This window comes from Pithys albifrons, chromosome 19, assembly GCF_047495875.1.
Source record: "Pithys albifrons albifrons isolate INPA30051 chromosome 19, PitAlb_v1, whole genome shotgun sequence".
NCBI classification, from domain to species: Eukaryota; Metazoa; Chordata; class Aves; order Passeriformes; family Thamnophilidae; genus Pithys; species Pithys albifrons.
In genome coordinates, this window is record NC_092476.1 from 4784425 (window position 1) to 4800840 (window position 16416).

General features: G+C 40.7%; 1 protein-coding gene across 3 annotated transcripts in view; it reads left to right on the plus strand.

Moving 5' to 3' along the window:
- MMD (monocyte to macrophage differentiation associated) overlaps positions 1 to 15631 on the plus strand; it is a 42987-nt gene extending 27356 nt beyond the window's left edge. For all 3 annotated transcript variants that reach the window (XM_071573362.1, XM_071573361.1, XM_071573363.1), the window contains exons 2-7: positions 3813 to 3894; positions 10708 to 10868; positions 11637 to 11711; positions 12103 to 12204; positions 12589 to 12658; positions 13415 to 15631. In XM_071573362.1, the coding sequence (XP_071429463.1) occupies positions 3813 to 3894; positions 10708 to 10868; positions 11637 to 11711; positions 12103 to 12204; positions 12589 to 12658; positions 13415 to 13615 (691 nt within the window). In that variant the 3' untranslated portion in view covers positions 13616 to 15631. The remainder of the gene's footprint in view (positions 1 to 3812; positions 3895 to 10707; positions 10869 to 11636; positions 11712 to 12102; positions 12205 to 12588; positions 12659 to 13414) is intronic.
- The last annotated feature ends 785 nt before the right edge of the window (positions 15632 to 16416 follow it).

The window sequence follows — 16416 nt, forward strand, 5'->3', positions numbered from 1 at the left end:
GGAGCTTGGACTTCCTTGGCCTTGAGCAGATCTTGATTGTTGAGGATGCATTTAAATTGTGAAAAGGAGCTCACAGCTCAATTCAGTGTGAAAGCATCCTGCTCTCCGGGCTGGCTGCAAGCAGTTCTTGGTCTCTTAATTTCTGAAATTTCATATTCTGGTATTGGAGGCATTAATATTTTATCTTGGAGATACTGGATTGTCAGTCTCTTAAATGGAGAAGTATTTATGCATTCTTGTGAGATGTGGTGCATGTCCCCTGATTAAATGACTCCAGTTTCACTAGACCTGCAATTAAAGAATGCATCAGAGATTTGTTAGAGAATCCAAAGGCTTCACTTAAAGACAATTCCTGTAAACTGTAGTCCAGTTCAGTGGGACTGTGTCAGACTGTCCTGCATTTGACAAAACCTTAATGTGTTATAGAGAGACTTTGTGGAGGAGTAAACACCATCTGAATGCCGTATATTGAGTTTCCACTTTAGGAAGGTTGGATTATAATTCCCACAATTATCTTTTCCAGAAGAGACAAACGTGACCTGTAGATAGGAGGAAGAACAATGTCCCTGTGTTTCAGTATTCACGTGGCAGAAAACAAGAGGCACCCGTTGTTGGTGGGGTGGGGTTTATTTATTTATTTATCTCTAAGAAAGAACAGAGCTGCTTCTGCCTCTAGAATGTGAATAAGTTTGTAAACACATTTTTCTGCCTTCCTGTTGCAATGTCATACATATCTATAACTCCAGGACTATATGACTGCCTTTAACAGCATGTGTCAAAATAATTTTTCCTGGTTTTGATGTGTGCTTCAGTAATATCACAGAGCAGCTATTTTCAAACTTCAGGTCTGTTTCTTAAGACATTAAGCCTGAACTGTCAAACTGGAAATGAAACAAACTGAAAGGAAGCTTTGGCTGGAATTACTGCCCTATTCAACCACCTCTTTTATGATCCTCCCTCTGAAGTTGTTCTGACAACATTTATAAATAATTAATTCTCAAAAGGCAGGAGGAAACAACCTGAAACTTTGCTCTGCCAATAGCCTTGCCTGTGAGTGGTGACCTGAGCACCTGGGTCCTGCAGCCTGTTGCAGTGGACACCTTTCAGAAGGGAGAGATGCAGGAACATCAGATGTACAGCAAAGGTGGTACTGGGGTGTCTGAGACTGGTTTTTAAGGTAGAGGTGAAGCTGAACTCTCTCCTGCCCAGACACACCAGTGTGTGTGTTACTGATATAAACCTGTAGGTGAGGGGGGTGGGTGAAGTGTTGCTGATGTTGAGGCTCTGCTGGAACCTTCTGTAAGGGAGAAACAGTGACTTTTCAGTGTTGGGGGATCCCAGTAAAGCTTTCAGGAACCGTGTTCCTGGCCATTTTTGTTGTTATTCCCAAAAAAATAACAAGAAATGTTGGAAATGTTTTGTAAGTGTGAAGCCCTCTGAGATCTGGTGCTTGTCTGCTTTGCCAGCCTGAAGTCACCACACATGAACCAATATTTGCATCCTTCCTGTGCTGGCACAAACAAAGGGAAGAAAACCCAGCCCTTTGTGGAGATAACAGAGCAAAGATAGCTTTGTCCCTGTCTTTGTGTCCTGTTTTACTGCTAATAACTGCCTTTAAATTACTGAGAGTAAGAGGTTCTAATTTCTGAAGTGTTTGTTCATAATCCTGCCTAACATCTAACATTACCCCAAGCTCTGTTGTGACTGCTTTAGAAAGATGCAATATATTTTCTAGTAAATAAAAGGAAAAAAATTTAAGAATAGTCCTCTGCTGGATAATAGTAGATCCCATTAGCAGGTTACCTTCAATTATTTGTAGATTTTTATATGATGATAATATCTTACATAGGAATTTGGAACAACAGGAGTTGTTCCAAAGCTACCACTGAGTGTAAGTTTATTGCTCTTGGTACTTCCCCTTTGGTTTATTTTTTTTTACTTTTTATTTTTCACTTCTTGTGAAAATTCTGAGGTACCACCACAGAGAAATGCAATAATATTCTAGATGTAATCAGTGAAAAGTTTCCCATGACTTTGAATTTATGGAGTTGGGCAAGGGCAGTCTAAGCTTGGTCACTCGCTGAGCCAAGAGATGCTTTTATTTCTAAATGTTTTCCTAACTTGGAAGCAGAACTGAGTAAACTGAATGTTCCAACTTCAGAGGATGCCGAGATGGTCTTGAGCAGCTGTTGAAGACCTGTAAGCACTGGGCAATAAAAACATTTCCCAAATGTTCTGTGAGTCTGTGTATATGATGACGGTGTCTTTGTCATCTTAGAGATAAGAACGAGGTGCCATTTGTCACTGACAAAAGAATTGACATTTTTTAACCATGTATTAACTTCTGGGGAGTCAATAAATTTGCTGACAACGATTTATACTTGGTGTCTGTGAATTAAATTCACATTTTTCTTATGCTTTGTATTAATAACAATTGAAACTGTTTCTTGACATTGCCACAATTTGTGGAGGATCGTGACACTGTTCATTTATCATTCTGCTACATTTTCGTATATCAGTTCAGAAAAAATTGGTTTACAAATCACTTAATAAATCAGCCAAGAAAATCAAGTGAAATATCCCAGAAATCTGGAACTGCTTACTTAAACTGTAAGATTTCAGTTGGATTTTTTTGATTGTTTGTTTTTCCTGGTTTGAGGTCAACCAGTATTTTATGGATGTCATAAAAATAGGGCCCATTTTGACCTAAACCAGGAGGTACATGGGGAAGGACCACAGTTTGTCTAACAAGCTTCCCATATAAATCCTGCTAACAAAGCTGCTCTCAGTTGTGACTATACAGACACGTTCTGTATTTGTTGTGAAGCTGTTCCTGGTTTGTTGGGTACATGACTAAGTGTCAGTGCATGGTTTATAACAGTCTGGAGTAAATGGAATTATTAGTGAAGGAGAATCACTTTTATAGGAGAGTCAGCTGTGCTGGGATAACAGACATGGTTCTGGAGCAGCTCTGAGCTCTGATTTGACTGGTTGCATGTAGGTGTGTACTGTCTTTTACAGGTGTTTCTAAACAGATCTACATTGTGTTGTTTCACAGAAACAACTCAATGTTTTTGGGTTTTTCATACAGTAAAACGAAACGTTTGCATTGGCAAGTCCTTTCAAAACTTTCTCAAGTTCCATCATATTCTGTTTGTGTTTGATGTGATTGTTTGTTTGTTAGATAATGGTTGAAAATTCCTGGAGAAAAAGGTGGAATATCTGTGGTAAACCTCTTGACATTTTTCCTCCTCAGGTTTGACCATTAGAGTCTTCTTTCATTGCTGTGTATCTTGAATCTTGGTTATAGACACAAGATAGGATTGGCCTTAAAGAAAAAATGAGCCATCAAATGCTTCAAACACAAATATTTCTTGCTCGAAAATTCAGTGTCCAGGCCTATTCTAAAGTGTTGTAGAACTGGAATGTTGCTGTAGTTTTAAGAACAAGAGTAACCCTGGGCAGCTATGATGAAGTCAATATTTTCAAAGTAATTGGAGTCCATATTATCTAATTTAAATAGGAAATAGTTGATTCTTCATCTCACCAAGCTGTCATAAAAGAAGGAGTCTGATTGCTGTATGGGAAGGGCTGATTAAAGAGACCCAACCCCTGTGAAAGGCAGTCACAGGAATTCATTTAACACATGCTGCTGGTAAGGAGAACCTGGAAGAACTCAGTTTAAATGACAGCTGCTTTGAACATGTCTGTACTTATAATTCTTCACACCACTGGGTTGAAGGTATTTCTTCATGACACTCCAAGAGATGGTTTATTAACTTCCCTAAAAATACCTCTTAATTATTCCACAGGTTCATGAACCACCCAGCTCCAGCCAACAGCCGCTACAAACCCACCTGCTATGAACACGCTGCTAACTGCTACACACATGCAGTAAGTACAGGGCTTTTGGGCTCTTTTATTTTTTTCTTTAACCAGATGTTTCAGTAAATGTTTGTGGGTTTGGATTGCTCAATGCTGACCTTTGCCTGAGTGTATTCATATTTACAAACTCACTGGTTTTGTGCATATAAGCTTTGGCTGTAACAGCCCAGGAAATTAGATGTTTGGTGATGACTGATCCCTGTTCTGAATCCCTGGCAGCTCCAGATGCTTCATAAGACTCCTTTTCACCAAAGTTCCATTCCTTTTTCTAAGTGGAAGTTAGTTTACCTGAAGGGAAGTTCTAGCCAGGTGGGCGTTGGTCTCTTCTCCCAGGCACTCAGCAATAGGACAAGGGGACACGGGCTCAAGCTCTGCCAGGGGAAATTGAAGTTGGAGAGCAGAAAAAAATTCTTTCCAGAGAGTAATCAGGCATTGGAATGGGCTGCCCAGAGAGGGGGTGGATTCCCCATCCCTGGAGGTTTTTCAACTGAGATTGGATGGGGCACTGAGTGCCATGATCTGGTAAAGAGACTGGAGTTGGACCAAGAATTGGACTTGATGGTGTCGGAGGTCTTTTCCAACCCAATTGGTTCTATGATTCTATTTTGTCTCTGTCTCAGTCAAAGGATGGTTATGATAAAAAGAATATAGGCTGCCACTAGTTAGCCCTGCAAGGTGGATTTCCCAGTTCTGTGCTCACAATATTGTGCAGATTGGGTACTGCAAGTACAAGAAAGCTTTATCCATGTTGGAAGTGGAAAGCTTCATCTTTGCAGAGAGGCACTAATAGTGCTGTCAGCCTTGTGAAAACTCCAAGCCTGTCCTGCTTTTCATAATGTAAAGACTCATTCTAGATTTGAACATATGATAAATACATACAGAATAAGGAAAGCAGTCCCCTCTTTTTATTTTAGTAATTAGGAAGTTTAATTTGCTGTCTGGCACTTTTAAAAGGACTTAAGAATGTGTTTATTTGTTTTTTAAGATAGCATTTGCCCTTTTATAAAAGCAGCTTGTGCTTCTCCTCAATCCCTTGTTTGACTCCAAACATCTGAAGTATGTTTGACTTTGTCCTCAGTCCCTTATCTCCCGTGTGTCTGAGGGAGCTGCAGATATGAAAGCTCAAGGTAGTGCCCAGGACTCTTCAGCTCTAGAAAGAACTCTGTTCTTAAGGATCCCTTGTGAATATTTTATAAAGAAGCAACATACAACTCTGTGGTGCTGGTAAAAACAGAATCACCTTGGTTTACACATAGAAAAATTAACTGAAGCTTCTGTGTTCTTAAGGCAAGGGTCTCATGTACAGCATTATGTAAATAGATGCTTATTTGCCTAGGGAATGAAGCAACATTCTGTTAGTTAGCACAACTATGTAATTTATCTCATAATCCTTGTGCAAATGTTGTTTACTTTGGCCAAAAAGTTAAATTTCAAAATATCTGGCAGAAGTTGCTGTGCTCCTTAGCAATTTTAGCTTTCACCCAGTAGAAAAACAGGCAGGTCTTATTCCTGCCTGTCAGCAGGAGGTTACAGCCAGCATGTATCACTGGTTTTGGGAATGCTGCAGTCTGTGGTGATGCTGTTTAATTACCTCCTGAACAGTTAAAACTACGTGCTAAAACCTACCATGACCTGTTAAAGTTGGGTGCAATAATTAACATGTGATCAATAATTGAAGCCTTGAAATGTGAATCTAGGCTGGGATAGCACAGTGGATTATACAGAAAAAGCTGGGGGGGATGTTTGCTCTCTCTGTTACAGGCTTAATAAATGTTGGAAAGCCAAATGGACGAGTCTTTGCCCTCAGATTCGAGTGTGAGTTTTCAATTAGACATTGATGATTCTACAAAACAAAGTTAAGCAGTGGTTCTCCTTAAAGGTTTGGAATAAAGACATATATTCATAATTTGAGAAGCAGTCAACTTGTAATTTATCAGGGGGCTGTACTCCTCAGTAGGTGTCCCATCTGCTTTTAGACTTAAAAATGTACAAGAGTCAGTTTAGGCAGCTTAATAAAAAATAAAAAGCCAATGATTAATGAGGTTACAAAATCCCAGGCATAGCCTTTTGGTACAATAATTCAAAGGTAACTTCTGTGGCATAGTGAGGCATCTTCAAACTTCCAAATAGTAAGGCAATTTAAAGTGCCTTGATCTTTTCTTTTTTTTTTTAGCTTTAAATGAAGGACTGAGTTGCCTTCAGACAGCAGGAGACAGGAAGGGCAGCTCAGTAGTTGAAAACAGAGACAGAAAAGACTGTTCTCTGTGTTTAGAAGAACAGGAAGGAAACAGTGCATGAGAGAAGCAGGGATGGTAAGAACTGGAGTTGTAAGGTAATCTGAGTCTGAGGGGAGGGATGGCTCTTTCATCAGGAAACCACCTAGTGTGCATAAGGTTTATCAGACAAAAGATAGGCCCTGTTGTGTTAAAACCTCAGACATGGCTTGCTTTAATACTGCTGTTAAAGTTTCTTCCCACTGCCTTGAAAGGAGGAGCTATTCATAAAATAAACCATAGTCTCTATTCCAGGCAGGGTTTGTGCAGTGCAAAATAGAAGTAGTATAAATATTTAAAAAGTGCCACCTGGAACATTTAGCAGGCCACGTGAGCATCAAGGAGGGGTCTCCAGGGTGAAAATACCTCCATTCCACCTGGCTACAACAGCAACTGTGTGTTGCACTGTCCAGGTTGCCCATGGGCTCCCCACTCTATGACAGTGATCTCCTCATTTGAGAGGAAAATTGATCATAAAACCGATTGGGTTAGAAAACACCTCCGAGATCATCTAGTCCAACCCTTGGTCCAACTCCAGTCCCTTTACCAGATCATGGCACTCAGTGCCACATCCAATCTCAGTTGAAAAACCTCCAGGGATAGGGAATCCACCCCCTCTCTGGGCAGTCCATTCCAATGCCTGATTACTCTCTCTGGAAAGAATTTTTTTCTGCTCTCCAACTTCAATTTCCCCTGGCAGAGCTTGAGCTCGTGCCCCCTTGTCCTATTGCTGAGTGCCTGGGAGAAGAGACCAACCCCCACCTGGCCAGAACTTCCCTTCAGGGAGTTGAGGTCACCTCTGAGCCTCCTCTGATGAGTAGGGACAGGCTGTCCTTGGCTTCAGGAGGGCACTGCTGGAGCAGGCAGTGGGGATGGCACAGTCCTTCAGGGCTCCCTCTACATTCCCATGTGATTTTTGGCAGCTTTCTTGGTCTTTCTGTTTTCTTTTCCAAAGAGTGTGAACCATCTTAACTCCCTGAGTGTTTCCCCCCCAGTGAAAGGCTCGTGAAGTTGCAGCAGTAACTCAGTGTTTGCTGCAGTGGCTCGTGCATCAAAGGCCATTGTTGCTGACTACATGATGTGCATAGAAAATAACTTAATATGCCTGGAATGTTAAACACGGAAGCAAAATTTCCAACAGATTTTTAAAGATTGTCTACAGAAATAAAAAATACAAGGCAAATACTGGCCAATGTAGCAGAATCCTTAGCAACCCCAGACAGATGGAAGAAACTTTGCTGTAAGTTGGTAACCAGAGTGTAATTGAAAGTTGGTCTGCTCAGGTTTACAGGTTCCTGTTTCAGCCTCTTTTTTTCTGCCTTAGGGCTTTTTTGTTCATTGTGTCCCTAAAATTCATGGTAGTTGGTTTCCAAAAATACATCACAAGGGCGTTGTGCCCAAGTCTCTTTTTAAAGATTCCTGCCTATAGATGTAAATAAATACATTTCAATCCTCTGTCTTCCTCCTTATTGCAAAGGGGTTTTAACTTTATTGTCTCATTTTGTCCTGGCATTTCTCTAGAAAACAGAAAACTGTTGCCTTCTCTCCTGTTCTGTAAATTTCTCTTCCAGCCCCACTTGTGATGTAGCCAGGATTAATCAAGGTGCTAAAATTAGTAACTTGGAGTATCACGGTTCTGGGTTTGTTCTCAGTATATTAAGTTACTGGGTTTGATGATACTCATTTGGAAGAGTTGCACTCCTTGATAAAATAGGCAGAGATTTTGTGAACTGTGGCTGGCATTTTTGTCTGGGAATATTGGCAACTTAGAAACGCTGTGTCATCCCTCTGAAATGACACGGCACAATCCCACTCTTTCCCTTAGTTCTGATCCTCTGACTGCTTTTTAGGTAAATACCCCTCCTTTTAAAAGATTGATAATTGCTTCTCCCTTCTGAGGACTGGAGATTAATATGAACATGGAAAACTCTGCCTTGTTTTGTCAATTCAAGTTCTATATTTCTTTTGTAAGATGGATGGAGCCCATTGTGCCATATGTTCTCTGTCATGGCATTGGTATCTAAAGAACTTTTATCCAGTTGGCTGAAACAGCAGGGTATCGTTTCTGGATTTTGTATTTAATCTAGCTATTTTTGGTCAAAAAAAAAAGAGTAATAAAACATCTCTTGTTTAGTCTGACTGTTCCCATGGTGCCTATCAGGCACAGAGGGGAAAGTGTTTCCAAACAGAATACTTTAAAAAAGCAGTCAGTGCTTCTGGAGTGCTGTTCCCTGGGAGAATAAAATTGTTCTTCAGAGCCAGGACAAGGCAAAAGATGGGCTAAGTCAGGTCTTCTTTCCTGTGCTCATTTGTAGCTCCACTCCTCATTCTGCAGGTGCAGAGAAAGAGGTTATGAGAAAAGTACTTATTTGTTTTAACCCTATTACTTTAGATACAATAATTACTGGGAGAAGTTGATTGACACTGAACTTTGTTATGGGCCATTCGAGCATCCCAAGTGAAAGCTTAACTTGTAGAATATTTATTTTTAGCAGATCAGTAAAAAGCTGGGCTATCTGTGTAAGAAATGGAAGTTATTCTGTGTAGTATCTAAATCTTGTTTCCAAAGAGAGCCTCCTTCCTATAAAATGGTCTGTCTCTGAGCAGCTCATACCTTGGCTGTTGGTAGGGAATTAGTAGGGATTTGCTATTTTCCCTCATAGTTGTGGGTACACAATCTCCCTGAAACCTTTTAGTTCTCTATCAAGTTCAGTCCAAACTGAAATTTGCCCTAGAAACTGGGAAACAAACGGATGACTGTGGGTGTGGTGGGACTGCACAGCTTAACCATGGCTACAACACAGTTTCTGGGGCTGAGTGTCCTCCTGTCTCCTGCAAAACCTCCATGGAGCAGCTGTCACATCCAATCAGTTCCTGGCTGTCTCAAGGGCTTCAGCCACACTTTACACTCCGTGTCATCTGTGGAAAACAGGAGGAACTGATCTCTGAGCAGTGACACACTTCAACCTTTCCTGAATTTGGGGGCTGGCCAGGATATGTGTATGGAAACTTATGGATTGTGATTAATGAGAAGTCAGACTGGCAGACTATTTTTGGCCTTCAGTGCACAAAATCAACTTCCATAGTCTCATTTAAAAGTGTTTTCACCTCTGGTCCCAATGCTGTGGATAAAGCAATGCCATATTTCTCATTTGGAAGGCTCTGCAGCTTTTGGCATAAATGTGTTAAATTTTGCAAAACACAGGAAAATATAATAGTAATGAAGCTACAGCTGATGTTACTTCAAAGCCAGAAGGAAAAGCCACTTTTTTTATTGTTGTTAACTCTCTGAATCAACAAGCTGCTTCTCAAATCTATTTGGTTTGCTTTGCACCCTCTGCACTGATCAGAGCCTCGATTTCTTCTTGTCTGTAAGTAGGTAAAGGACAGACAGTGCAGGCTAGACCAGAACTTTGCTCTCTGAGCTATCAAACCTGAAATGCAAAGTGGCCAGATTTGTTTAAACATTGCTTGTTCCTGGCTTTATTGTTTAGCATATGAAACTTGGGTTAAATTATGAGAATTTAACCTAAGAAGCTTATTTGCAATTTGAGTGAACAAATTAGCATCTTAAGACACACTGTAGGGCCTGGCAGGGAACTTGTGCAGCTTTTACTTTGACATTTTTACTTTTTTTGTGGAACTTTTAACTAGAAGCCTGATAAAGATATGCCTTGATAGTGGAAGGAGAGGGGTAGAAGTCTGAACCAGTGGCTTCCCTTCTTTAAATACTTGTTGGACATGGGGATTTTTTTTGTTTGGGTTATTTCCTCCTTCCCCTCCATTGTTTTATTTCCTTTTTTCCTGAAGGATACAAAGGTGCATTATGTAATTCATTCTGGAAGGGAGGGTAGTATATGAAGCCTGCAGCCCACTTCTTGGATGCTTCATGCAAACATGCTAATTCTCATTCCATCATGATGTTTGAACAGTGCTTGTTTTGGAAGATGTGAATTAAAAATGCTTGATAAGGAGGTGGGAAAGGCAACAGGCTTGGATACAGTGCATTAAAAGTACATCTTTGTGCATGAAGAATCTAATCATGGGAGAAGTTTGCAGCTAATTTATTTATGATATCTAAAACCCAAGTTCTGCAGAACTGCTGCTTAATTCTCTCCACTGCACAATGCTAGATGCTTTGTTCTTTCTTTTGGGATTCAGGTATATTTTGGTTTGTCCTGTGCTCTGCCTCTATGCCCAAGATGTGGCTTAAATCCAATCTGGAGTAATAGCAACATGGTTTTAAAAAACAAAGCAGAATGTGAAAATAAAACCACTGCTAAGACTTAGCAAATTGTTTTGTCTGGTTTTGTGTCATGGCAAGAGGAGCTGGTAACCTTCCCTGGTGCCATGGGAGGAGAAGTTCAGCACAAATGGATAAAACTGTCGTCTGAGGCAAGTCCAAGTCTTGGTGCTGGTGTGTCATAAAATTCCATGACAAACTCCCTCTGGATGGGGCCAAGCCATATGTTCTGGCTGCAGCTCTGCTGGTGCTGCCCTGAGGGTGGCACCACGGGGAGCACTGAACAGTGTCCCTTTGTTTCCCCAGTTCCTCATTGTGCCCGCGATCGTGGGCAGTGCCCTCCTGCACCGGCTGTCGGACGATCGCTGGGAGAAGATCACGGCCTGGATGTACGGGGTGGGGCTCTGCGCCCTCTTCATCGTCTCCACCGTGTTCCACATCGTGTCTTGGAAAAAGAGTCACTTAAGGTACATTTCGCTCTGTTCTGTGACCGTTTCTCAGTCTAAAACAATTTTACAGAAGCTGCATTGGCACTTTCTGTTGAATTGTGAAAAAACTCACCCTTGATTCTGTTGGAAGAAATACTGAGCCAAGCTCATGTACAAATCAACTTCAGCATCTGCTGCTTTTTCACAATGAAAACATGTGTTTTTGGAGGCCCTAGTGGCTCTTAATCCAGAAGCAGAACGGGAAAAACATAATCTGAGTGGATGATGGATAATACCCCATTGCAGAAATGAGAACACTGTCTGGGACTATGGCATGGCCAAATGCTTTGACAAACCCTGAGTTTGCCAAGAGAATTCAAATACAATAGCCAGCTAACCAGCAGAAAGCCTCCCTGGGAGCAAGGCAGCAATAGCATAACTGACATGTGATTTATTATTTATTTTTCGTTTTAGTTTACTTTTTGGTCCCATTATGACCCCTGTATAATTGTGGGCTGTAAATTGGATTTAGCCAGTAGTCACTAAATAGCAACAGTTTTTGGATTAGGCAGTTGATATGACAGCTCTGCCTCCTTGCCAGAGAGCAGAGTGCATAGTGGAGTGGAGAAGGAGACAGGAATATGGAGGAGTGCTCAGCCCTTCCATGCCTCACTCCTTCCACATGGCTTTAAGAAGTTATGGAGCTGATGGTATTTTCTGCAGAGTTAATTCCAGAGTGTGTCAGGAAAATGAGATGATACAGAAATCCTTGCACAACCCATCATGGTGACTTGTTCTCTCTCTCAGGACCATGGAGCATTGTTTCCACATGTGTGACAGGATGATGATCTACATCTTCATTGCAGCCTCATACGCACCATGGTAAGAAACAGCTTCAGAACTGAGGCTTTTCCAAGGAAACAGTTTGGCCCTGCAGCTTTCCAAAATCTATAGGTACTTTCTTATCTGCAGCTGACCACATTCTGTGATAGGAAATGTAATGTAACCTTCTGGGACTTGCTGAACAGAAAGTAATGTTAGAAAACATCAGGAAGTAGTTTATTTATATTCCACACAGCCCAGTTCATGCTTCCCTCCCATCACTGCAAACACCTTCTGCCTTCTGTGGGTACAATGTCCCAGTGTCTGCTCCCCCATCATGCTGAAGTCAGAGCTCTGAGTATTTATTTGTTTTTATCAAGCCCCACTGCCCATCTGTCAGTCTGATCTGTTCATTCATCACTTTTGTCTCTGGAAATCTTTGCACCTCCAGGTTAAATCTCCGTGAGCTGGGACCTCTGGCATCTCACATGAGATGGTTTATCTGGCTGATGGCTGCTGGAGGAACCCTTTATGTATTTCTCTACCATGAAAAGTAAGAATTATTCTTTGCATATAACTTTAAGCTGAAAATCATCCTCAGAGAACAGACCAAACTTTTTTTTTTGTTTTGGAGATAAGCTGCTAAGGTTCTCATTCAGTAAGAAAAGTTGTCTCAATGTTTTATTGTCACTAGTACCTAATACAAGTGGAAGCATCTAGGCAGTATTTAGAGAAGGCATTGCCTGCAACTGTGCAATGCAGATAAATACTAGTTTTAATTTTGCCATAAAACATTGGTAGTGTCTCTGCATGGAAGGCTTGTTGAATAATCTAATGGACCCATGCTATCATAAGTTTTTGGGGGTGTTTTTACTGTTGAAGGAAATGTTCATGCTCTCATACACCTCCTTAAATGATTCCAAATGTTCTTTTTTAGGTATAAGATTGTTGAACTCTTTTTCTATTTAGCGATGGGATTTTCTCCTGCTCTGGTAGTGACATCCATGGTAAGGAAAGTGACTGTTACAAACAAACAAACAAACTTGCCTTTTATAACCAACTTGAGTTCAGTGCAGCTCTTCTGAAAAGATACCCATTTTAGTCCACCATAACTGTAAATATTCTCTGCAGAAGAACCAAATACAGCTGGTTATATTTTGGATTTACCCTTCAGTGAAATGATGTCTTGTTTGGCCGAATCTGGGCTGCATTGTGGAGATAAACAGAGCTTGGGTTTCTTGGTGCATCCTCCTGGCTCTTGGCCTCTTCAAAACTTTGACTGTTATTTATTTATAGTTAGACATTTTAAATAATATTGATTACAAAATAAATAGAAATATAAATAATATAAATCTGACCCTTCTCAAGCTAATGCCTTAACTGTCCCACATGAATGCTGTGCTGTACCAAAGCCTTGCTGGGTGTTTCATCCAACTAGTAGGAGTTGCGTTAAACTCACCCTTGCACAGAGTAACGTGGTTTTCTTTGTCTCCTTGTTTGTCTTTGCTAACGAGCATGAAGCCAACATCAGACTTTTGTTAATTCTTGAGTTACAATTTTTATACTGCTGTTGGGACATAGTATATAAATATATTATTGTGCTTTTCCCAAGGTGTGTTATAAATACACTGCATTCCTCATTTGTCCAAGATGTTCTGAGCTGTTTCCCCACCCTCCTTTGCTCGGGGTGGGGAAAGCACTTTGCATTTTTCTCATGAAAAACTCTTTGGTCCCCGGCCTGACCTGTCCCTGTTCCTTGACAGACCAACACGGAGGGGCTGCAGGAGGTTGCCTGGGGAGGGTTGATCTACTGCCTGGGCGTGGTGTTCTTCAAGAGTGATGGAGTGATCCCGTTTGCCCACGCCATCTGGCACCTCTTCGTGGCCACGGCAGCTGCTGTCCACTACTACGCCATCTGGAAGTACCTTTACAGAAGTCCTGCAGACAAAATTCGTCACTTATGAGATATATATATATATATATATGTCAAAAATCTGCACTTGGCCTCTGTAACAGTATTATTTGACGTAAGGAATTCGGGGAAATTGGAAAATTGCACAGCAAAACTGCACTGACTTTGGTAGTTCTGTGAACACAATTACTGTGAACTGATGTTTGTGTCCTGCCATTGCCCATCACATGGCAAGTGCTGTAAATAACCAAGATACTGTACTGCAGTACTGAGAGTCCATTCCACATTAGCAGAACTGGCTGCCTGATGTTTACAAACAAATTTTGTATCCTAGTTTAATTTTACAATTTTTAACTACGTGAATTTTTCTAAATTAGTGATTCAAATGGTGAAGTCAGTGCAATAGTGAAAACGTGATGCTCTTGATTTGAAATTGGTTTCTATCACCTTTCCACTAGTCATTTCTTAAACATGAATCACAGACAACTAATCTACTTTTACCACTCATATCTTGGTATAATGTGACTTTTATAGAAACTTTTTTGTGTTTTTTTGTAAACTTTAGAAGTACATTTATTGAACTGAAGACACACAACTGTCATCTATGCAGCTACTCATGTTGCAAACTCTTGCAAGAAATGATTACATTCCACACCCTGTCCTGACAAGCAAACCTTGTACCTCTTCCAGAGGTTGTGTTACAGGTGTAATAACCACTTTTACAAACTGAAATCTAAATGCGATTCTGCTGAGTTCTAACATGGCAGCATTCTGCTGGTCTGTAGTACCACTACAGGAAACAGACCTTCTTTTGGTTTTATTTGTGATGAAGTGCTTTAAAAAGGAATAGTCAAGGTGATTGTCTCCTCAAGGTTCCCAGTGCCACCCACGCTGCCCAGCCTGGCAGTGGTTGGGGTGAAGGCTGGGCATTGTGAAGGGGCAGCTGATACTCTCTGTCCAAACCAGGGTCAGTAATTTCTCCAGTGCTGTAACATTAAGGCTTGGATTTCCAGAGGGATTTAAACTGACCAACAGAACCAGGTCCCACCAGCTTTTGTTGGGGTGCTTTTGCTGGGCAGTCCTGGTCAGAGCAGGTTCAGAGCGTTGCTGACCACCTTGAGCTTGTGGTTCTTCACAAGCACAGCCTTCCAGGAGGCAGAGCTTGAGGAGCTTGATGTGGTGTCACTCATCATTCTGGGGCTTCACACAGAGTAAAACTGGTCTTTATTGCTGTCTGTCTGTACAGGAAATCCAGCTGTGGTAGCAAGTCATGACTGTAGAACATGTGCTTTAATGACCAGTGTAGAAGAGTCATTGTAATATTGTTTGTCCAGTAATTGTATCCTGTCCCACTAAATAATGAATGTCTTATATTAAGATTGACTTTATCCTTTTTTCTAATTTACTCAGTTTTTCATGTCAGTATTTAAAAAACAAAACCAAAATGTGTTGCCTTTCTCAGATTTTGTTCTGGATATTGCCTGTCTGCAAACAGTAAGTAGCAAGATAGGGATGTCTTAAAGGTCCAGTTTCACTTAGATTTTTCCAGAAGGCCACAGGTTTTAGAATATTTACATTTGTATACAGAATATACAGGAGGGACAAACTTTAAATTTCAAGGCATTGAGGAATTGCTGTGTGGTGTTAGCAGATGATCAGAGAAGTGGCACCACCACAGCAGAATAATGAACTGCCCCAAAAGAGAGCAAAGGGAAGAGCTGGGCAGGTCATTCCTGCTACAACAGCCTCACCCATCTGGATGCCTCAGTTTTTTAACATTGCGTCTATTTTAATATTTGCCACTTGTTGTGAGTTCATATATTTTGCTGAAATGCAGTACTGTTAAAACCACTAAAATACGTGTAAAGGTTTTCTGTAGTCCAAAGTGAAACTATGGCTTGAATATGTTTTAATTTTAAGTTAATTTTTCATGGCATTGCTTTTTGGAGTGTTTGAAATGGTTTTTAAAAAATTTCAATTCGCCAAAAATATTTTGAATTACTGTATTCTAGTCAATATGATATTGAATGTACTAGACTAACAATAAACATTTGGTGCAATTTGGAAACTCCTGTGGTTCTTGGTGGTTGTTTTTCCCCCTCCTGCACTTCTGCAGAGTAGTCAGGGAGTGACACTGTGGCCCCTCCTGGCACAAGGGATCCCATGTTGAAGCTGATGACCCTCATGCTTGCTCAGTCAATGCTTTCAAAGTAGTAGGAACAACTGCAATCCAAATAATTTAATTTGTGGTATGGAAAATAGTGTATTTTTGTCTAAATTTGGTCAATTTTTGGAACTTGCTGCTTACTCTCACTGTTCTGGATCAATTTTCTTACACCATTATATATTGGGGTTTTTTTTCAACTTTAAATGTTGAAATACATAATTTTCTCCTATCCCTCAAGGAGTATCATAGCATAAAATATAGACAAACTGAAGTAAAAATGTGTTTCTTTCTGAGAAACAAGCATATCAATTAGTCTTTTTTTCCCTCCATCTAACTCCAACTCTCCAGGCTCATTCCTCCCAGGGGTAAAGATAGTGCTTTTCCCAGTAATGTTTGCTGCAGTGCAGAGATGTGATTTCTTTGTCATCCTGAGGCAAATGTTTTTAAAAGCACTTGCTTCTGTATTTTCTATGCCTTTAGGTTTTAGAAGTGCAACAAGTAGGCCGAGTCTAAATGAAGCAGTGGCAGCACATGTTTCAGTTTTGCAGATGGACCTTTCCAGAAGATGCCTGGGATGCAGCAGGTACTTTGAATACTGGATGCTCTTAGGTCATGCTTTTATAGCACAGTATCATGTGCATAGAAAAATAATTCTGTGAAGTGAAGGGCTTAATTTAATGGTTTGT